Source organism: Carettochelys insculpta, chromosome 31, assembly GCF_033958435.1.
Source record: "Carettochelys insculpta isolate YL-2023 chromosome 31, ASM3395843v1, whole genome shotgun sequence".
In the NCBI taxonomy this organism is placed as follows: Eukaryota; Metazoa; Chordata; order Testudines; family Carettochelyidae; genus Carettochelys; species Carettochelys insculpta.
The window spans coordinates 10,249,914-10,274,265 of record NC_134167.1 but is presented as its reverse complement, the minus strand read 5'-3'; the positions used below and the strand labels follow the sequence as shown (position 1 = coordinate 10,274,265).

The 24,352-nt window shown below is 42.8% G+C and overlaps 1 protein-coding gene across 1 annotated transcript in view; it reads right to left on the bottom strand.

Moving 5' to 3' along the window:
- The window catches only part of ANTXR1 (ANTXR cell adhesion molecule 1), a 155,800-nt gene that overhangs the window by 91,577 nt on the left and 39,871 nt on the right, over positions 1-24,352 (bottom strand). Inside the window, exons 10-12 of the mRNA XM_074981686.1 lie at positions 20,114-20,212; positions 9,745-9,814; positions 7,492-7,570 (exon numbers count right to left, since the gene is read on the bottom strand). Of these exons, the coding sequence (XP_074837787.1) occupies positions 7,492-7,570; positions 9,745-9,814; positions 20,114-20,212 (248 nt within the window). The remainder of the gene's footprint in view (positions 1-7,491; positions 7,571-9,744; positions 9,815-20,113; positions 20,213-24,352) is intronic.

Sequence of the window (24,352 nt, the reverse complement as noted above, 5' to 3'; positions counted from 1 at the left end):
ATATTTTAAGTCCCATTATAGCCTGTGCAAATTGTCTGACTTTGGGCAAATCACTAAAAGCCTGTCTGTACAGACAGACGTAATAAATGGCAAATCAGGTTGAGGCTCTGTGGACGCTGCTAGTGTGCACTGAAGGTTCCATAGAGTATGGAATGTTTAGTGTACACCAGCAAGGTCCCCATGGTCACTTAGGACATGTCTACACAGCAAAGTTATTTTGGCATAACAGCCACTCTTCTGAAATAACTGAGTGTCATCTACACAGCAAAACTGCTACTTCAGAAAATTTTTGAAATAGTGGGTGTCTTATTTTGAATTCCGTAGACCTCTTTCTAGGAGGAATAGTGCTTATTCCAAAATACATGTTTCGGAATAGGGGTTGTACAGACAGGCTGTGTTGACACTTTCATTCTTCTTTCAAAAGAGGAATGCAAATGAGGGAAATCAAAAATAGAAATGAGGCACTGATTTACATATCTCATGCTTCATTTGCATACTCTCTTTTCGGAAGAGATTCTTTTGAAAGAAAAAAGAGCAGTGTAGACAGAGCTCTTTCAAAAATAAACCCCATCTTCAAAAGAACCCTGCTTCCTAGTTTGTTATTTCAAAATAATGCTGCTGTGTAGTCATAGAACACTGGTTGCAAATGCCTCTCTTTTAGGTGCTTCCAGAAGCTCTAATCTGAAATAGTGTGTCCACACACAATAAAGCGTATCTCAGAATAAGTTTTTCTTATTTTGGGGCATCCTTGTAGTGTGGATGGTTATTCCAGAATAGTTTATTTTGGAACAACAACTCTGGAATAAGCTAATCTGTAATGTAGATGTGCCCTTAGGGATGTCTACACTACAAATGCTTTAGCAGCACGTCTGTAATGCTGCAGCTACGTCTCTCTAGTGAAAACCTTTATTGTATCCACAGAAGGCTTTTTTCCCTTGCTCAGTAAACCCCCCTCCACCCTCTTAAGAGCTGTCAGCTAGCTCAATAGAAGATGTCAACCTAGCAGTTTCCATGCTGAGGATTAGGTAAGTACTGATAATAACGGGGGATGGGGACGGTGGAGTAAGAGGACCAAAAACGACTTCTCTAGGCTCAGTCATCGACACCTGTATGCCACATTTTCCAATGGAATAAGGGACATTGGCACAAGACTTCCAAGACCCAGACTATATTAGATAAGGAAGTCGATTCTGATACATCCATTCTAGATATGCTAATGGTGTAGCTAGAATTGTGTATCTGAAATCAACTTTCTTCCCTAGTGCAGATCTACTCAGAGACATGGCCAGCTCATTCACAGCCACAGCCACTCAACAGTCAGATAAAATCCCATGAAAGCATTCACACAGATTCAGCTTCCTCCTGCTGCTAGAAGGAAAAGTTTGCTAGCTTTCTCTTGCTAGGAGAATGAAAATTTAGTTTGATTCTGCAGAACAAACTCATGCATACTGTCTTGCTGAAGCCTTAGCAAGCAACAGACTCCTTAGGCTACTTCACATGTCCCAAGAAGAATGCACGCGTGCACACCCACACAGATTATTCACATTATTGGTATCTGTGTTCTAGCGATGTAGACTTTAGATCTAGCTGCCTATTTCAAAGCAGAGGTTGCTGCCTTTCATTTGCCATGCAGGGTTAAGAACATAAGAATGACTATATTGGGTCAAACCAAAAGTCCATCTAGTCCAGTATCCTGTCTCTTGACAGTGGCCGATGTCAAGTACTCCAGAGGGAATGAACAGAACAGGTAATCATCAAGCAATCCACCCCGTCACCCATTCCCAGCTTCTGGCAAAGAGAAGCTAAGGATAAAATCCCCGCCCATTTCAGCAAATAGTCAATGATTGACCTACCCTCCCTCAATTTATTTAGCTCGGTGTTTCCTAAACTAATTGGTCATGAAACACATTTGGGCTTAGAATATACTGACAGAACACATACATGCTGGTCTAGGAAGTGTGTGTGTGGGGGGGGGGTCATACTGAAAAATTGCCACATGTAATGCTCAAAAGTTGATTTAAAAGATTTAGTTTTTTTAAGATGTCTTATTTTACAAAAAGTTTAAAAAAAAAAAGAGAAAATCATCTGAATGAATAACTAATGTCCTTCTGATAGGAAAACAGCTAGCAACCCTATAATTAAGTATACAAATTAAAAATTAAGTACAAACCTTGAACAAAACCTTGAACATAACAGCCAAAAGAAGGATGATTAGTGTTGTTCTTTTGTACAAAAATAGAGAGGACAATATTGTTCAAAGGAGGACTGTCCTTCCTTAAAGTTTAAAGCACATTGGTTATGTCTACACTAGCCAAAAACTTTGAAATAGCCATGCAAATGGCCCTTTCGAAGATTACTAATGAAGCGCTGAAATACATATTCAGCTCCTCATTAGCATGCAGGCAGCCGCGGCACTTCGAAATTGACACAGCTCCTTTTCGAAAGGACCCCAGCTACTTTGAAGTCCCCTTATTCCTATGAGCAGATAGGAACAAGGGGACTTCGAAGTAGCCAGGGTCCTTTCGAAAAGGAGCTGCGCGGCAGCGAGCCACGTCAATTTCGAAGTGCCATGGCCACCCACATGCTAATGAGGCTCTGAATATGTATTTCAGCGCTTCATTAGTAAACTTCAAAATGGCCATTTGCATGGCCATTTCGAAGTTTTTGGCTAGTGTAGACATGGCCATTTTTACGAAAAGCAGCACAAAACTAGATATGGACAAATACTTTTAAATCTTGTGTTTTTATAAATTTGTTATTTTTACAGAAAACTACTGGAAAATAAAAATAAGTAACATATGACAATTTTTAAATGGGAAGAGTGTTTTTGCATCTCTCTTTCAGCATGAGTCCCATAATAATTATACTATTATGAATGTGTTATAAATATTAATACACATACTGTCTAAATATCAAACACCTTAGTAATTTCGATGCACACATAATTTCATATCTTTGTCCACATATCTATTCTGGAGATACCATCACTGGACCTAACCAGGTTATTCACAGAATCATGGGTACATTCTCATCCTCCTCAACTAACATCATATATGCCATCATGTGCCAACAATGCCCAGATACTTTGTATATTGGACAGACTTCACATGGTCTTAGACAAAGAATGAATGGGCACAAAACAGACAAAAACACTCCTGATCCACAAACCCGTCAGCCAGCATTTTAACGGAGTGGGCCATTCTGTTAATGACCTGAAGGTCTGCATCTTACTGAAGAGGAATTTTCACAACAGATTGGAAAGAGAAGCTGCTGAACTCTTTTAAATTTGACACTAACATGGTTTGAACCGGGATGGGAATTTTTAGGTCGTTATAGGGGCTCTGTTGCATACTTGGCTTAACCTAATTCTTGAATTCCTGCCCCCACACCTTCTTCCCCTCTACTCTCTGATTTGCTCACCTTGATAATATTTTTCTGATTTGTCAACCTGGATTACTATTTTTGGTTCTCTGTACCTTAAATATCGAGTCTGTTCTGGTACGGCTATGGTCTGAAGAAGTGGGTCTGTCCCATGAAAGCTCATCACCTAATAAATTATTTTGTTAGTCTTTAAAGTGCTATTGGACTGCTTTTTTGTTTCATACTATATAGACTAGCACAGCTTTCTCTCTGTTACTGTCCCTTTTTAAATGATTCCTAACATTCTGTTTTCTGAGTTTTGTGCTTGTTTCCTTGCTTGCTTGTTTTGATTGCTGCTGCACTTTGAGGATGTTTTCGGAGAACTATGCACAATGGCTCCCAAATCTCTCTCGAGTGATAACTAATTTAGTGCCCACCATTTCATACACATAGCTGGGATTACACTTTCTAATATGTATTCCTTTGCATTTATTAACATGAACATTCATCTGCCATTTGACTTGCTCAGTCATCTAGCTTTGTGGTTTCTACCATCTGCAATCTATTCCTTGATGAAAAACAAAGAGGAAGGTGAGGTCCCATGTCCATCCCTCCCCTGCAACCACCGGTAATAGATCGGTCCTTACTGGACAATACCTCCTTGTGAAAGGCCTAATTCACCTCTGCCATGCAGGAGTGCAATGTTCTATTTACACCAGAAGGTTGGTGTTTTACACACACCCCTTTTGCACTGCTGAAAGTGACTATATAAAATGGTAAATGCACCTTTTCTTGCCTGCTCCTAAGCAACATGATGGGAGTTTTACCATCGAGTTCACCAGGAGCATGAGTGGACTCAAAGGACACATTCTGGGCAGTAAACACTTTGGAGCATAAATGTCATAGGAGAAAGATCGAGACCAATGGATATAGCCTGCAGTGCTAACATCCATTATGGGCCCAGGGACAAAGCGGGAGGGGGTTCAGCTCCCCTTCCCTTCAAGGGCGGAAAGGGAGGGGCTTAAAGTAGTCAGCCCTGCCCCCCCGCCCCCACATACACCCTCCATCAGGGCCGCATGTGCAGCAGTGGAGTTCTGGCCACTGCCAGTGCTGTTTTGACAGTGGCTGGAGCTCCAGGCCCCTTTCAAAGCCTGGGCCCCAGGGCAACTGCCTTTCCCCCACCTGTTGGCAGGCCTGGATATATCAAGATCCAATCCAATTTGAAGCCAAACCATTTCAGGTTCAAAACACTCAAAATATTCACAATGCCAATAAGTATTCTTTGGAACAATCAAGGGAAAGGGGTAAAATCTCCATCTTTTGATTTATTTAAATCACTACTGGATACTTTTCTGGAAGATACACTTGAGTGAAACACAGGTTACTGGGCTCCACAAATGAGTAACTAGGTGAAATGCTATATTCTGTTACATAGTAGGTTCTACTAAATGGTCAGCTGATCCCTTCTGGCCAAAAATCTATGAATCTCTGATATTTCTAACATGATGCAACTAGGCAAACAAACAGAACTCCCTGCATCTCTGTGAAGTCGTGCTGAATATGATGCCGAGAGGGCCGAAGAGGTTTGGTTGCACTGCCAACACCTCACTGCAAATTGGTTTGGCATGGATTTTTCAAGTTCACTTCCAAGGAATGTCAAAATTTTTCACTCTTGCAAAAACTGAGTCTGAGTGTGTTAAAAAGAAGAGGAGGGTTTTTTGGTACTGAGTTAGTAGTTTCAGGCTGTTAGGATTTCGGTTTTCTAGACAGGATCAGATAAAATGTGAAAGGAAGCTTCAGTTACCTGTGTTTCTTTTATTCTTGAAGAGTAAAAGAATAGAACCAATGCAAACTAATCCTGGGCACATTAACCTCATGTATGTTACAGTACTAATACTAGTAACAGTTTTTTGTAATACTAGTTACAATAGCTAGACAAGTCACCCTTGGGCTGTAGGGCTCAAACACCTTTGAAAATCTAGACCCAAATCCTGCTGAAAAGGGGACTTCGTCTCTTAGACATTGAATGCTTTTGAAACCTTTACCCAGGATCTAGTCTTTTCATTGTTTGATAAAAATGTTATATTGCGGGGCCAGGGGACAGAGAGAGACAGAGAGAGAGAGTGTCCAGGGTTTGGTAAATTTGTCTCTCTCTCTTCTCTAGGAATCTTTAGATGCTAGGTACAGGAGGCAAAGCCTAAACTGTTAAATTAATGTAGTTCCATTGACATCAGTGAAACAGGGCCACTTTTCTTCTGTTGAGAACCTGCCCCAAGATTTCAGGCAATGGGACGCTATAAACACCTTGTCAGACTGGGGAGGTGGAGAGAACAGATTCAGTTTATGATCCGATGACTGTTCTAATCAATGGTTTAGGAGCTGTGTTTCCTCTAATTTTTTTCCATCCATGGGAAGAATAAATTTTGTTGTGTGCATCAAGGCACATGTGCCTGTGTACTATCAATAGACACATGCTGCTGGCTGTGCACACTCTACTAATTAGTCAGGAGGCACCTGACTCTCTCCTGGGCAGCCGACCAAGTGCTCAGCTGATAGGTAACTATTTCGGATTCAGAGTGACTTTATGATGCCTTGCATACTTTAGGTAATTGGTTGCTGAAAGTACAGGTTTACGTTAGTGTCAGTTCTCCTCTTAAGTAGCTGTTCACTTCTCTTCATGGAGACAGGCTGTGGCATTATGGATGAAATGTTAAGAGCAGTTAATCCTGGAGTGTTATGGTTTGGATTCTTGGAAACATTCAGTCCTAATGCTCTGAATGATAAGTTTAGACAAAAAAGTGTTAGTGGTGTATATTTCACCAAAATAAATTAATTTTTGATGAATGAGGCCCATAAGAAAACTATATCCAGAGGTGGAAAAAGTATCCAAAAAGTTACTTGAGTAAAAGTGCAGCTGTCTGCGCTTCTGGTTACTCAAGTACATTAAAGATGTGATGTGGTACACGTGTGCACTTTTACTCAAGTAGTTTTCAGCACGGGGGGGGGGGGGTTGGCCAGCAGTGGTATTTTTCTGCGTACTTTTTCCACCTCTAAGTATAACCCAGAGCAGTTACAGCAGCACATTTCACGTTGGGATCTAGAATTATCCAGGGAAATCTGGCCTGACCATTCCTCTTGCTAAGTGCTGAGGGTCTCAACTCCCACAGGTTTCAATGGTAACTGAAGGATGGCTGCTTGCAATCATCTTATAGGATTGTGCCCTATTATTGTAACTTTACCTTAATAAAGCAGGTTATTTTGAACAGCAGATAGCAGAACCTCTTTTTTGCTACCTTCATCCCAGGCACATCACTCAAAAGATTTGACCAAACAAAAGAATTTCTCATGCTATGTACAGGAGTCCCAATCCTACGCTCTCTGTTCAGCAAGAACTCCCAAGTTCATGAGATTCTTGTATTTTCTGCTTCTGTTCAGGCTGAAAAGATCATGAGCACAAAGGAAATTCATCCTAAACTTTCTTTATCCACACTGCTGTGAGGCCTCCCTTCCCAGTCGTCATGCTTTAGAAGAAGTAAAATCCCTATCGATATAACAACGTTATTAACCATAAGAAAACAATTTTCCTTTGCTCCAGCTGCTGCAAGAGGCTTACGAGAACAAGTGACTGAGGCATTGCTAGCAAAGAAGGCCATGGGGCCAGCTCCCCAAACTTCTTGGGGGTGGGTAAACATATTGGTTTACAGACAAACAGTCTGATGGCTGCAGCCTTGCAATTTATGCCTTTGTTTGCTGCTGTGCAGATTAGGGATAAACAGCTACCACTTGTGTGAGCAGACACTTTTGATCAACTGGTGCAATTTGCACTGTGCAAAACGCAAAGCAGTAGAGAACCAGGCTCTGATGCCCCTGCAATACCACAAAAGCACATCCCCCATCACATATCGATGCTATTATCTCAGAGCGTGAGCTGCTTGCTCCATACCCATGTTAAGAAGCATCCTACATGTGGAATTATATTGCACCAGGGTCATGTATAGGAGCTCACCATTAAGGCAGAGAGGTGGCACCTTCGCATACTACTCATCCATGGCTGAAGCACCATCATAGCTTATGTGTAGTTTAGAAACCTTGATCTACTAAATCAGATTATGTACGTCAATTGGTACTCACACAGTGTGTGCTGGAGATGATCACAGAACTCGAGATGAAACTGAGGCCATCATTCATGCTGACCTGGAGCGCAGCTTCCCTGCAAAACACACAACCAGGACTGCCATCTGCCATGCTGAATCAGACATGAGCCCCCCCACCCCCCTTGAATCTGGGATCCTGATGTCAGGCACTGACCAGCACCAGAGGCTTCCAAAGGCTAATTTCCAGCCTTATTCCCTCATAACCATTCAGTCAACTCTGCAGTTACATGGAGGAAAGTTTGACACTACTGAGAAAAATCATAAGTTAGCCCTAGCACAATTCAGAACTGCTTCAAGTCTGCTTTATATTTTCCTTACCTAGCTGTATTATCTGATGTCTCTCCAATCTGCTCTCAGGTTTCCTGGGATCCTAACCGCTACTGACAAGTGCCTTGTTTCCCTTAATCTCATTAAATATAGAGTGTCTGTACCTTTGAGTTAACAGTTGTCTGTTCTGTTTATTAGAGTCAGAAAATACATACCGACTCTCTCTCCAGTATAACAGGGCATTCCCCAACTCCATATGCAGAACTGTTTTTTTGTTAGCTAACTGACACCGGATTAAAAGTTGCACTCTCTTCCTTGAGCTGTGTACTTTGTTATGGGGCAGCAGGAAAAAGAATATAAAGAGAGCTCATCTGAAGAGAGAAAAATCAACGATCAAGCACTGCTGAGTTCAGATCAAAAAGCCCAAAAAAAAAAGACAGATCAGAGATAAGGACAAACTATTCTTTAGCGGAAGGCACTGGGTATGTAATGAATTCCCAGAGAAGATTAAACTAATCTAGAATCTGCCTGTCTTTGGGGAAAGCTGCAAAAACCCCCTCTGATAACATAACACATTCCCACCATAACCAGAATGATATTTACATCATCAGCCCCGCCATCTGCTTGATTTTGACCCAAATTTGGAAAAAGATGCCTTTCCCCAAGCAGAATTCCTATCAACCAAAAGGAAGAGGAACAAGACATCCCACCAACAACATGGGGTATTTTCCTATTGCCAATGCAACGCATGTGAAAGGAGATCAAATATCTTGGTGATGGGCAGCAGTATAAAACCTTGAGATACGATCAACAGCTAAGAATGCACCTGTCTGCCTTATTATGGTGATGCTGCTATGGGAGAGGAAGTGGGAAGAAGCAATTGGACACAAAAAGCAGCCCACTTTTTTTAAATGTATGAGTTCTTAAAACCTATTGCATATGGTCGAGTGGGTCTTTGCCCATGAAAGCTTACATTCCAATAAATTGATTAGACTAGAAGTGCCACAGGACTTCTAAATTCCGAAACCTATTAACAGGCCAGATTTAGAGAGCCTGCAGATGATTACGGACTTCTCACAGGTCCAGCTGCAATGCTTCATAGGAGCCTTCTTCAGCAGAACATCATGCGGGAGAACTGAGTGGATGCAGTGACTGGTGTTTATTAAGAAAGCTCTCTTTTAAAATGAAGGAATGATGACACACTGCAGAGCTTCTAGAACTGTGCAGTTTGGGTAGTTAGAGCCAAATGAATTCAGCATTGCCTCCCATGCTTTGAGCCTAATCATGTTGTCCTTATTCATATACATATGAGAAGCGTTAATGGTAACTGATTCACTGCCCATTCAAATTGATTGACTTGCGTGACTCTGGATCAGGCTGTGGGACTGGGCCCTTCTGTTTATGGGCAGTTTTCCCTCTCTTTAACCATCCCCCAAAGATAAGCAGATTGTCAGAAATATCTGTGTTGGGATATTTGGAGTCCCAGGAATATCGAAGGCTCAGTACACCACTTTCTAGCTTTACACTATTGAGAACTTCACAGGGATCTTCTAATGCTACTGTTTTACAATTTAAAAAAAAATCTAGACAATTGTACAGGAAACACTGCCAACCCCATCCATGACCAAAAGACTGTGGTTCAGTTTTCCTGCATAGAATCTGTGGTCTAGAAATTGTGACCCAGTTTAATAATGAATACAGGGATGTAAGAACATAAGAACAGCCATACTGGGTCAGACCATAGGTCCCTCAAGCCCAACATCCTGTCTTCCGACAGTAGCCAATGCCAGGTGCCCCAGAGGGAATGAACAGAACAGGTAATCATTAAGTGATCAATTCCCTGTCGTCCATTTCCAGCCTTTGCATGTATGTCAGTTAAAATGAAATAAATCAATGATTTTCCCTCAAGCAATAAGTGGGATCAACTCATTTCAAATGCTGGTGGATGTCTCTAAAAACTTACGTGCCAACTTCTTGTAATACGGGTGCTGGGCAGAGCAAATAAGTATCTTCTACTACGAAAGGTTTCTCATCTGGAAAAAAAAGAGAAAGAGGTCTGATGTGTGATGAATTTGATAATGCACCATTTACAAGTTAGGATTACCTTCACATTTACAACAGCTTAATTCTCTCTACTGGCATACAAATAGGATTGGAAGGATTAGATTTTTGTCTGTTCAGGTCTGCTTCACTGTACCTACACAACTATATGAAAAATATTTCTACTGATAATAGCTGAAATGTAGATATGAAGTAAGAAACATGCTGCTTGAGAACAGATCAGTTTAAAGAAAGCATAGCTGTTGATACGGAATGTGGACTATTTGTGTTCTAATGGTTACCAACCCTTAAATTTTTGAATATCAGCATCAGACTGTTACTAAACAATTGTTGTCTGACCCTTCCTTAGGTGACACCTCCATTAAATTTCCACAACTAAGAAAATTTAAGTTGATAAGAATGGGAAAAAAAATGCTTAAAGTCTTGTGCAATTGTGAAAATTTAAGTTCTGGGCCCCCAATTATAGGAAGGATGTGGATACACTGGAGAGGGTCGAGCGGAGGGCGACCAAAATAATTAGGGGTCTGGAGCATATGAGTTATGAAGAAAGGTTGAGGGAATTGGGACTGTTTAGTCTGCAGATGGGAAGACTGAGGGGAGGACTTGATAACAGCCTTCAGTTTACTGAAGGGAGGCTGCAAAGAGGCTGTTCACAGTGATCACAGATGGCAGAACACGGAACAATGGTCTCAACTTGTGGTTGGAAAGGTCCAGGGTGAACGCTAGGAAAAACTTTTTCCACTAGGAGGGTGGTGAAGCATTGGAATGGTCTGCCCAGGGAAGTAGCGGAGTCTCCATCCCCGGAGGTGGCTAAGTCTCACCTCGACAAAGCCTTGGCGGGGCTGATCTGATGGGTTTGGTCCTGCTTAGAGCAGGGGGCTGGACTCTATGGCTTTTCTAGGTCTCTTCCAGCTCTATTGCTCTATGATTCTATGAAAAGGAAGATTCAAAATAAATGTCTCAAAATTATTTTTAAAAATAGAATGTTGCCAAATCTATATATAAAAACATTGAAGTGCAGGGTGGAAATCTAGTAGTCAGGGTTATGGTACAGGTTGAACCTCTCTAGTCTGGTACCCTGGGGATCTGACTGGTGCCTAAAGAGAAAATTTGCTGGACCACAGGAGGTCAATATTGCCGAGCAGCATTGCCAACACTTCGAAGTGTCCAGTAAGCAGAAGACGACATTGAGAGGTAAACTACAACTAAACAGCCCAGAACACTGACAGCCAGAACTGGTGGCTAGAAACAAACTTCATGGGACCTCAGGAAACCTAGCCATGCCCGAGTTAAGTGGCTGTCTGGCTAACAAAAACCATGCCAGATTATGGATGCTGCCAAACAAGAGAGTGCCAGAGTAGAGAGGTTCAACCTGTACTGGCTCTCTGACTCTGTGATGATCCATTTTCTTCTCTGTGTTTCAGTTTACCCATCTGTGTAACAGGGATAGTAATACTTACCAGCCTGTAGGGTGTTTTTGAGGCTCAGTCTGTTAAGAAGCACCAATGCATTCAAGACTATGAATTTCTTTTAGGGCTCTCTCTGCAGTTGCAGGATGTGATTACTAGAACTGGGTGAAATTTTCAACAAAAAATGTTTCCTACAAAAATGCACATTTGGCAAAACTGAAGTATTTCAGCAATTTGTGTCAGTTTTTCTGACCTGTTCATTTCAACAAACCAAAATTTCAGGAAATTTTGATATTTTCAAAATAAAATATGTTTTTCTGTTTGACTGGGCTTTTTACTCTGAAATTCCTTTTAACTATAACAAGCAAGAATTCAAATGTGTTCAAAAGCTCAAACTTGAAATTAATTATTTTATTTTGGATCAAACAAAACATTGGATCAAAACATTTTTAACTTTGTTCTTTACTGAAAAATTAGTTACTCTCTAGCTTTAGCAGTTGCAACCCATCAAATATTGCAGGCTTTTGAATTGTCCCACAATTAAATGTTCAGAGGTGATCATGCTAACCAGTTCAGCTTAGAAAATCTCACCAAAACTATGCTCAAAAACCTTGAGATTCCAGGTGCTTCCTTGGCTTTAGCTGGACTGGAAACACTGCAAGAGTAGCTTTACTTGAATTACAGTGCTGGTTCCGCTTCCAACCCCTCGTGAAATCAGGATGGGTAGAGGCTGTATGGGAACTTAGGTTGGGATTTTCAAAGGAGTTTTTTGTGAATTAGGTGCCTAACTCCCATTGACATGCATAACTCTTTTAGGATCCTTTGGGAATCAGTCTAATTTTTCAACTTTCCAACCTTCAGAAAAGATTACGAGCAAGAATAAGAGTAACCTAACAGTTCTTACAGGTACTGTTCTATCCCCACCCAGGTCCCTGCAATCTCTCTAAATGGCTACTTGTTGGCTTTTCCCCCACAGTGCAGCCAACCGCTGCTGGAGCTGTCCACCTGGGCGTGTCCCCTTACATCAGGGCCATACTCAGGAATTTCCACAGGGGTGAGAGAGAGAGTGTGTGTATATTTTTTTTGGAAATGTGGACCACAGTTTTTTAAATGTAACAGTTCAAAAATGTCATGCAATGAGTGTGCATAAGAGAGGTTAATGAAAAATTTGAGTGGAAACAGTAAGATCGGTAAGATTATTTTTGTTATAACATACTAATGTACATAGTAATAAAGGTTTATTGCCTTTTAGGATCTTACTGTAATATCTTAAGTGAAAAACAATATTCCCTCGTCCACCTCCCTTTCCTGTTGCTAGATGCCGAGGGCCGTCCTCTCTCTGATCCAGCGCAAACTCTGTAGACAGGGAGCTGGCCAAGGAACTACAGCTCTCAGGGTGCCTTGGGTTCCTCCATCATGCTCTGTGGTACAGCGCAGCAGGGAGGAAGGGGGAGAAGCTAGAAATGTGGAGGAGGGGAAAAACCAGACATTGCACCCTTGCACTCACACCCCATCTACAGGCTTGTACTTCCACTTCTGATTACTGGCAGCAGTTTGAAAGAGTATTTTCCGTAGACAAATTAGGACTCAGATAATTTATTTCACCAGAACTGATTTACTGGCTCCAGAGAAAACATGGTCAGTGTGTGTACCTGTGTCTAGATATTCATAACGTGCTCACCCATATATCTCTATTGCATCTACTATTAAAGCTAAGCACTGGAAGTAGAAAGATCCAGTTTCTGTTCCTAAGTCTACCAATAAGTAACTGTAGCCCTTATATCTTAGCAAAGCAGCTATGCAGGTCCCAACATCACATGGTCCATGAGCCTCACTCTTTTTGCCCATTGTGCTAGGTTCTGTACAAACAGAAGCAAGAGATAGCCCTTGCCCCAAAGAACTGAAGTGCCAGCATCAGAAAGGGGGAACTTAGAAACTGAACAGAGTGCGGTGGATTTCCAGGAAATTATTTTCTTCAGCAGCTTCTGACCTCACTTAAATTTTCATTGGTCACTCTGCAGCTGTTTTCCCAATGCAGGCCACCCCACAACAGCAGCAGAGCTCCTTGGGAAATCATGGTCTTCTCTGAAGTGGTTCTCTCAGCCAGATTCACTTGGAAATGAGGCAGTGAAGCAGATTTTGCTGCAACCCCAGGAGGTTTGGAGGTGAGGCAGACACTGATCACAGGGTTTTTATGGCCCTGCAGCTTGCAACATGAGCTGGAAGCAAGCAGCCCAGGAGAATTCTTTCCCTAACATTTCTATGGTAATTGCTCTTATTCAAGTGAAATATATATTGATTTGCTGTCTTGTTCCATGGTACCCTCCCAGTATATATGATACCCTCATGTGTTTTCCTTCTGTGGCAGCTATTTAAAGGAGGATTTGCCAAAGCCAATTGGGAAATATTTCTTTTTATTCCATGGATAATAGGGGAAAGGGCTCATTTTCATAAAACTTTTCTTAAGACATGTTCATGTTTTCACTAAAAAAAAAAAAAGGTATTTTTAAGGGGCTTTCTGATACCCAAACAAAGTTTTGGAGTTGTCAGGTTTTTAAAGAAAAACCTCAAAAACGGACACTTCTCACCAATTTCCATTTTATTTTTCAAAAATAAGATGTGCAGGAAAAATTTTCATTGAGGGGTCAGATATGAACATCTGGATTTTGTGTGGGGTGGGATTTTAAGCCCCTGTGACTCTGCCCGATCTGTACCTATGAATTTGGTGTCACTCTTGCTCTGCCCACAGCCCCAAGGGGATTGCCAGTGTACAGGGAGATACCCTGACAACCTTCTTACACTGAAGGCATGGGGATTGGTGGATGGAGTTTGGCAGAGAGACTGTCTTTACAGCACCCAAAGATTCATAAAAATCATACAATCCTATGGCTGGAAGAGACCTCAGGATGTCATCAAGTCTAGCTCCCTGCCCAAAGCAGGATCAAACCCAAATAAATCATCCCAGACAGTACTCTGTTAAGCTGGGACTTAATCTCTAGGGATGGAAATTCCAACACCTCCCTCAGTAACCCATTCCAGTGCTTTATCTCCCTCCTAGGGAAATAGTTTTTCCTAATATCCAACCTAGACCTCCCCCTCTTACTTGAGACCATTGCTCCTTGTTCTGTTATCTGCTACCACTGAGAACAGCCTCTCTCCATCCAGTTGGATTCCCCTACTCTAGATACTGGACTTTTTTTAGGGCACGTATACAAAGTATAAATCAGGAACAATTCTAGTGACGTTAACACATCACATCAGTGCATGTGACAGCAGAATGAGGTCTCACATCTCAGTCTGGTGGTCACTTTCTTCTAAACCGCCAAATCAAAAAGTCAAAAAACATGTGGAATCTCCATCACTGGAGATATTTAAAAGCAGGTTAGACGGACACCTATGAGGGATGGTCTAGATGGTGTTTGGTCCTGTCATGAGGGCAGGGGACTGGACTAGATGACCTCTCGAGGTCCCTTCCAGTTCTAATATTCTGTGATTCTATCACATGCTCAGTATTTAAAACACTATAAGCTGATTTCATTTTGCAAGGCCTTTTGCTGAAAATATTTCACAAGCATTTTGTTTCTCTCTTCTCCACTTCTCCCTAACTGAAATCTACTCTCCTTCTAGTCCCCATGGATTACTCTAGTTTAGAGTTGGCAGGTTTCACTATGGGGAGGGATTGTTTTGTTTGGAGAATGTTTTTGCTTCACCACAGAAAAGAGAGTGACTTTAACCCCTCCCCCCAACAAAAGTAGTTCCATTTGGTTTGCATAACTCCAGCCATCTGACTCCTTCCTGGAAAAATGCATTGAGAAACAAAACAAAAATGCTTTTCATCTGCTATTCAGTTTGTCTATGCAGGATGCATTTGAAAACTGGGCTGTTTTGCTCTCCAGCAAGAGGTAGACCCCGTCCCAATCTTAGGACTTTGTGGCTCAGAGCTATCGCGGTTCACATGGAAGAATGGGCAGCAGAAGGGTAGTCAGGGCAATGGAAGGAAGACAAAGGACTTGAATTCTATGCCCGTCTCTGCCACTGACCAGCTGTGGTACATTAGAACTGTCACTTCACCTCTCTGATCCTCCATTTTACTGATTTAGAACAGATCATAAGTTCTTTAAGATGGGGAACTCTCTCTTATTACAGTGTCCCTAAATAATAGAGAATTCCTGCCCTTAAGACCTTACAAATATTAGTTTTGGGGGAAATCTGCAATTGTTGCAAATAGAGTCATAATGAAATTGTAGAATTCCTGAGAATCAAGATAAGCACAAAGTACGTGTCATTATCGACAGTCATCATAGAGAAGAGAAGATGCAATGGGTATATGGACGCTAAGCAGCCATTTAACTGAGGGATACATTTACATGGCAGTGTGAATGAGAAAGTCTTAATGAAAATCTACTCTGTGCATAGAAGGGTCCTGTGGCACCTTATAGACTAAGAAAAGTTTTGAGCATGAGCTTTTGTGAGCACAGACTCACTTCATGAGATGCATCTGAAGAAGTGAGTCTGTGCTCACGAAAGCTCATGCTCAAAACTTTTCTGTTAGTCTATAAGGTGCCACAGGACCCTTCGTTGCTGTTACAGATCCAGACTAACACGGCTATCCCGCCGATACTTGACTCTGTGCATAGAGGCTCTCATGCAATAAGAAACCTTCCACTAGCGCTTAAACTCACACAATCTACCCCCTAACCTTTAATCACACTTCTTTGGCTCAAATAATATTTACGGTCTATAAACCACAGAGCCTCACTTTAAACCAAAGGTGGGCAACCTGCGGCCTATGGGCAGAACGCGACCCACTGGGGCTCACTTGCGGCCTGCATACCCTCTCGCTGTCCTCCTCCCCTGTGCGCCACTCAGGCATGGGGGAACTGGAGCCGCACACTTCATACGCCTCCTCTCTCCCTCCAAGCACTTTTAGAAGATCTGCAAATCCCTTGATTCACACTCCATCCCCACTCTTCTTCCTCCATCCCAGAGCTGGAATGCTGCAAATCAGATGTTTGCAGTGTTCCAGCACTGGGAGAAAGTGGGAGGAGCAGGGATGGAGCACAAACCAGGTGATTCACGTGCTGCAGAAGTGCTGGGAGGCAAGGGGAGGAGCAGGTCAGTGTGGGGCTCCAGTGCGCCAATGGACAAGACGTGTGGAGAAGCAGATAAACAGGAGGGCCACAGCTGCAGCCCACTGAGTAGACAGGCCGCTCAGGCGGCCCATTCACTGTTTGTGTTTGCTCATCCCTACTTTAGACAGTGCCTTTCTGCTCCTGACCTTGGTGAGCAAAGGCAACCTTTTATTTCAATCTGTAATCTTAGGCTGCTATGTCTACACTAGGGAAAGTAAGACAATTACAGATATGCAGTTCTTGCTACAGCAATTGTGTAGCTAGAATCAACATAATTGCAATCTACTTACCTGGCCGTCCTCACTGACAAAGGTGGATTGGAGAGTTTCTCCCATCAATATCCCTTACTCCTTGCAAGACAAAGAGTAGAGGGCTCAACTGCCGACCCCTGATAGGTCAATATCATGCATCCCTTCCAGATGTGCAAAATCAAACCCCAAAAGATTGACCCTGAGCTTATCGATCTTCCAGGGTAGTGTAGACATAGCTTTATAGTGGAAAAACAAAAACCCAGACACAACCCTGGATTTCAAAGCAAGCTCAGAATGGATGATTTGATGGAACATAAAGGAGCAAAATGATCCAAGCAGAGTTGCCAGCAAAAGGGAGAGGTACTTTCTTGGGATCACACAGTGCAGAAGCAGACCAGCTTTGGGCTAGAAGCTAACACTGTAGAGATCTTTGAAGGAAAGACCAAACAGATACTGCATAAAGTCTAAGATAAGGATTCTAAAAACTTGCCAGCGATTGTTACTGTTCATTGCTTGCATTGGAGTACCACCAGGAATCCTGGTCCTGGTTCAACTCCTTCCTCAAAGAGGGTACACTGTCTAACGGTTTTGGTCTGCCTCTGTTTCTAGGCGAGACATAATTCAAAGGGGACTGAAAGCTCAAGACCCTGTGACTATCTGGTCTCTACCAGGTCTCAACTCCCACATTACCGATCACTTCTTTTTATCTTAACTGCCTGAGTCCTCGCTGATGTCTTTTGCTTAAAGTGCATCTTCTAGATAATCGATCAGCCTTGGAGTGACCCATTGGTTCTTTGATAATTGAATTGTTTGAGGGCTGGAATCATCTACATCTAGCCTAATGGGGCTGAGGCTACAAGTTCTAAGAATAGTCACCAAAGTAAATTCTGAGCAGTGCTTCTTCTATTTTTTTTTCTATCATGGGTGGAAAAAATTTTTTTTTTCACCAAGGTATGTGCAGATGTGTACCACCAATAGAAACACACACTGATGGCTGTGGGTGCTCTGCTAATCAGCTGGACAGCACCTGAATCTCTCCTGGGCAGCTACCCAAGCACTCAGCTTACAGGGAACATTGCTTCTTAAGCAAAAGGCCCTCCCAGGAACATCTGCTCTGCGTTGCATCCTACATGCTTTCCCTGGAAGTGTTTAAGACTAGCCAACTTGAGTTTTTAGCTCTTCAGCTGTTCCTTTGACCTAGGCAGAGATTTTTTTTTTTTTTTTTTTTTTTTTTTTTAAAAAAAGGTCAAGAAAATGCCTTGGAAATCTTCTCACCATCTACCAAACACTGACCCCTGTTTATCCTGGCTGATTTTTTCCTCCCACTCCAGTACTTATGGTAGCCCTCCAAGAAAAGATCCTATTTGGATGTGAAACCCATTTGCGGGGAGGTAGGAATGCAGAAAGAAAGACACACTGGTGTGTTCTCAGAGCTAGAGAAATGGCCTATTAAAAGACCCCATAAATAAGAAATAAATGTTTTGCTAATGCTGTAATGAAAACCATGCTGGAATCCTGCTACAATTCCCCATTTTTGTATCAGGCTCTCTGAAAGCCAAACCCATCTAAAGAAGATGTTTATTGGGGACTGGGTAAAGTATAGAGCTGTGTCGTCACATTCAGAATGATTTGTAGCTAGAATAAAAGGATCCGGACGGAATCTGTTGTGGGTTCATCTGTTGTACTTAGGATTTAATTTTAAATAGCAACACATGCTTTAAGAAGGCTGCTAATGAAACTTGGCAGGCATTGCATGGCCAATGGGCTAATTTGCTTTCACTAACAGCTGCTGGCTCTGGGAGGGTAGCATATACTCTACATAAGAAAATCTCTTTCTATTCTAAGGTGGAGAAGCTCCAGAATTGGCTTTGAAAGAGGGTTGTGGAATCCCCAGCACTGGGAGGTTTTGAAGAGCAGGTGAACAAATACTTGTCAGGGATGGTCTAAAATTTATTTTCAAGGTGTCTCCCAGCCCTGCATTTCTGTGATTCTGCAAATAATGCCAATGAAATGTATACTAAAGTCTATTAACTCCATGGCTTTAGTGACTTCGGTGAGTCTTGGCCATCTTGTTTTGAGTCGCGTTTTAGCTGATCTAAGGTTTTAGGAACTTCTGGCTTCATCTTAGCTTTAAGATAACCCTCTTGCCTGATCTAATAAGATGCTGAGAGGTTTCAAACAAACAAAATCGCTGAGCTATCTGGCCCTCATACAGGTCCCATTAATCCCTCACTGAGTTAACTCGCATTTAAATCTATTACAGTCTAGTGTCACAAAAACTTATCAGGAATGCAGCCTGGGCCTGCAGACCAGCCACCTCTTCAAGAAGCCACCGAGTCCCCTGATACCTTCCAACCCCCTGCCCTGAGCCCTCAACCCTCTTCCCAGATTGTTGGATCCCTCACCCCTGCCCTGAGCCCCTTCTGACCCCAACCCTGACTTCTGTACCCCCCAATCCACTGCCAAGCCCCCCACATCCTTAAGCCCTGACCTGACTCCTGCACCCTCACACCTCCAGTCCCCCACCCTGAAGAACCCAAGCAATGTCAGTCTTCTAGTTTCTATAAAGCCACTGAGGACTAGCTCTGCTCCATCTATGCTACATGCAGTAAAGGCTTCTGTGGTTACAAGGAAGACTTAGATTATGATTTTACTTGAGATAGAGCATTCTGAATTCATCCTGCCTGTGAACCTCCCAGACCACTCGTACCTTCAGTGTAACACAGGCACTAGTTCTTAGCTTGAGCACCCAACAGTCAAGAGCTCTCCATCTCAGGATTATACCCTCCAAAGCAGGCATAGCCCGTGGTTCAACAGGGTTAGCCACTGGTGGGCCACAAGATGGTCTGTTAAAAGCATCCACAGGCTCCCAGTGGCCGTAGTTTGCTATTCCTGGCCAATGGGAGCCGTGTGAAGTGATGTCCTGGCCTATGCCACCATCCATAGCTCCCTTTGGTTGGGAACTGTGAATCATAGCCACAGGAAACAATGGGGCTCCGTGCCAGCAGATGTTCAGGAAAATAAGCCATCTGGTGGCCCACCAGTGGCTAACCCTCATATACTGCATGCGGCCGGCACGCCAAAGGTTCTCCATGCCTGCCCCAAATGAACTAACCTGTCAAAGTCTTTTGGAGGAAAACAGCCGCTAGTAAAGGTACAGGTACAGACCTGACTGGTGCTGAACGAGAACATTTGCTGGACTACAGGAGGTCAATGTTGTCTACCAGCATTACCAACACTTCAGCTATGTACTGGGCTCTTAGAAGACATTTGAGGTAACTTACAGCTACATAACAGCACAGAACAAAGAGAGCCAGGACTGGTGGCTGGAAACAAACTTAACAGGAGCACAGGAAACTTGGCCACACCCATGATAAGGGGACATCCAGCTAACTAAAATCATGCCAGATTACAGATGTTGCCTGATGAGAGTGCACCAGATTAGAGAGATTCAATCTGCGTAATGACAGTCTACTCACTGAAAGTAACCGTTTCATTGATCCGGAAGCTGCAGAGCACTCGGTCAACATTCCGGGCATGTCGGAATCCATTCCCCCTCACAACGACTTGAAAGGTCTCTGAAGGAAAGATAGAACTGGTTATTTGTCTTGTGTCGATTAAAATGGGGCTCGGGGGGGGGAGGGTTAAAATTGTTCACAGAAAAGACATTTTCTTCCTGTAAGCAACTTTTAGTGAACAGTCTAGGGCCAAGACTACACTACAGAATTAAATCTAACTTACGTCCACATAGAGCTGCCGCAGGAGTTACATCATTTGTGTGTTTACACTTCACCCCTTGTGTCAGTAGGGTATGTCCTCACCAGGACCACATGCACCGATTGTACTGGCAGTGGGGAGCACCGTGGGACAGCTCCTGTAAGCAATGCACTGTCTACCCTGACACTGCATCAACCTAACTACTGCAAGGAATCTATGCCACCTGAGCAGGCGGAGTTACTGAATCAGCATAGAGAGGCTCTTACATCACCAGGAGCTAAATGTAAGTGAAAACACTTCTACAGCTAGGACGATGCAAGGCAGCCTAGGTTGACCTTATCCTGTGTTATATGTGAAATATTTTCAGTGTAACATTTTCAATTTTTCCCTGGCAAGTGTCAAATTGATTACAAAAAAAAAAAAGAACGATTTTCATTTTGAATGAGCACGTCAAAAGGGAATGAAAAATGAAGATGAAGGTGACCTTCTTGCACCAAACAACAACACAGTGTGCACATGCAGGAAAGCAGGCAGCAACCTTTAAATAGGTGCAGCAAGGGTTAGTCTAGTCCATACTCCCAGAAATCTCAGAGAGTTCTGCACCCCCATATGACCCATGGCTTAGGTCTGCAAAAAGAGTACAAACTTCCCCTTCCATGTAGCTCAGGTACATAGGAATAGAACAATCTGTGCTCTGTATCCTTTGTGTGTTACAACTGAACAATGCCATGTTGTATCACGATATGTCTCAAAACAAGAGAAAAATTATAACAAGGGACCCCCCTCAGAGCACCAAATGGGAGAAAAAAATAAAATCAAGAGTTTTGCAGCTGAGCTGAGATGTGCTGTAATAATACATGGAGATTGGTACAAGTTGAACCTCTCTCATCTGGCATCCTCGGGACCTGACCAGTGCCAAGCCAGAGAATTTGGCAGACTACAGGAGGCAACATTGTCTAGCACATTACCAACGATTCCACTGCATACTGGGCTCTCAGAAGACATTTGGGGTAAATTGCAGCTAAATCACAGCACAGAACACTGAGAGCCAGGACTGGTGGCTGTAAACAAGCTTCATGGGAGCATGGGAAACTTGGACACATCTATGATAAGTGGTCTTTTGGCTAACTAAAATCGTGCCAGATCATGGATTTTGCCGGACAGAGTTCTGAATTAGAGAGGTTCAACCTGTACTCAGCTCCCATCGACACTTGTAACTCAGACTCATGCAGCATGTGGCTTTGAATGCAGCAGCACTTTGATCAGTAAAACTTTTGTTGGTCAGGGATGTGAAAACACACACACCCCATGACTGATGTAAGTTTCACCAAACAAAAGCACCAGTGTGGACAGCAGTTCAAGGTAAATCTTCTGGTAAAGATGTGCAAAATCACTCTCTGGATTGGCAGTAAACACCCTGTACTCCTCTTGTGAGGAGTAGAGAGGTCAATGGGAGAAACACTCCTGTCTACCTCCCTCAGTGAGGACAGACCTTACAATTGACTGCAGATATATTGATTCCAGCTACGCAATTGCCCTAGGTAGAACTGCATATTTGCAGTCAACTGTAAGGTCAAGCGAAGACCAAGCCTAAATTGTTGGAAGAGACTCTCCTATAGCTCCTGCCCCTTGTTGGGCTGGGATTAATTATGCTGGTGAGCAGAGCGCTCACCAGTCAGCACATGACACAGAGCTGACTTTGGTGCAGCTGAATGGTACAGCTGTGCCATTGCAAGTTTCATAGTGTAGTCATAGAATGCAACTCACCTAGAGAAAACATTTACCATTTTAACTCAAAGGAGCTGCAGAAGCAGCCAGTGTATCTCTGCCATGCTGCACATCTTAGCAGCAAAAGTGATCCAAATTTCTGATGGTTCAAAGCTTTTCCTTGTACATTACAGAAGCCACCTTATCTAATTGTCCAGGGGGACTCCTGCACTGTAGCTGTCAGAATAGCATATTCACTCTGGAATCTGGGCTGTATTCCAGGTCTCATTTTCTCATAGCCAGGAAGAGGCCAGCTGCAGACAAGGCCAGGACTTCTATCCAAGCAGGGTTCCTTTTAATCCTATTGAGTATTGACCATCTCATTCAAGAAGAACAGGGGAAGAAGTTCTAAGCTCTGAAGGGTGGCGAATGTAAGATCTTTAGCAGCAACTATGGAAATCCTATGGGATTGGTATATCAAGTATAGTGGAGCACAAAAACTTTGTGATCGCACATCCAGTCTGGAAATGTAATTAGCAGGTTGTAATGACTATCACGTTTCTATATTAATGCAAAACCAATGAGAACAGAGGCCAGCTTTTCAGAATGAGGAGTCACTTCTGATAACTGATCCAGGCTAGGATGAGGGTTAGGTGAACAGCATTGAACATGGCTCTTTCAAAGGCCGGGCTTCCCAAACTGAATACATTAGCAAAAAGGTTTCTGTGCTCTACTGAATGTTTGAGAATAAAGCAGAGCTCTTGAAAGCACCTTAGCACTGTGTGATCAGCGTTCCCTGTAAGCTGAGCTCTTGGGCAGCCACCCAGGAGAGATTCAGGGGCTGCCCAGCTGATTAGCAGAGCACCCTCAGTGGGCAGCACGTGTGTCTATTGGTGGTGCACATCTGCACATGCCTTGGTGCACGAAAATTTATTCCACCCAATGGATCAAAAAATTAGCAGGAACCCTGATTGCAGCCCTATCTAGTCTAGAACCATTCTGGTTCTCCACCTTGCACTCTCAAGGCTTGCAGCTAAATCAGCCAAACCAGTGCTTCCCAGGACTCTAATCTGAAATGGGCTCTATTGGGTGTGGACATACTATTTCAGAATAAATTTTGCTTTTGGGAGGCTTCCCAGTAGTGTAGATGTGTTATTCCAGAATATCTTATTTTGGAATAAAAACTACAGAAAAAACTATTCTGGAACTACTCTGTAGTGTAGACTTACCTTAAGAGACGAGTAGGCCATCACACAGGCCATCAGAGCTACAGCTGCCATAATTTTCCCTTCATAATTCTCAGAGGAACTCATTCCATTATGGTTTTATATAATTCTTTGCATTTTTACTAGCCATGGGCTCCAGCTTGAAATCCTCACTCAGGGAAAAGCTCCCACAGCACTTTGAACTCACTCGAAGTTTTGTCTGAAGAGACTTGAGGATTTGGGCCCCATTTCACCACCACCCCCAAGCTGCTCTGCTTAGCATCTCTGACACCTGGTATCATTACTGAATCCATACCTAGCATGTGTTAAGAGGCACTGTGTTATTCAAGATGCTCTCTTTTCCAACCTGGCATAACATTGAGGTCTTGGATGAGTAACCATGGTCAGGAAAAAGTCCCTTGGCAGTTTTCAGGGTTAACATAATTCTTGTGGCATACTGGCCAAATTTTAACTTGAAGGATTACATAATGTTTTCCTGTACTTTCCCTCTGCCTTTTCAATGGGCTACAGTATTCAGTCACATTCAGGCTGCTCCATTTGTAAATGGCTTGCCTATGGTCAATAGTAGTTGCAAGCATGTTAGCCAGGTGATTTATAGAGTGCTGTAGATCGTTCTAAGCACATAAAAGACATAGTAATTGATTGCAGTTCATGATCCAGTTAATAAGTTATCCATTATGTATTTATTAACCTTTCATAAACTATGTATAAATGGAATATAAAGTAAGATCTAGTGTTCTCCTCCACTTCTTTCCACTAACTTTTCTACTATGCTCTGACTGGGCACTTCTTGTATTCAGCCCAGATTCAACTGCATTTTGGTGGTAGGTAGGAAGATTCCTATGGACCATTTGAACAGCATTCTTTTTTTTTTTAAGTTGCTCTGCAGTCCTTCTGGATGAATGGTTCTCTGTAAGTGCAAGAGGGCATTGTGGATGCAGTCCAGATTGTCAGCAAGAATGCTTTAAATGGCCAGAGGAGAGAAGGGGAAATAGCAAAACAACAAGCCTTGGGTTCACTCCGGTCAACTGAGTCTCAGCATTAACTAATACCAAAAACTATAGCAAG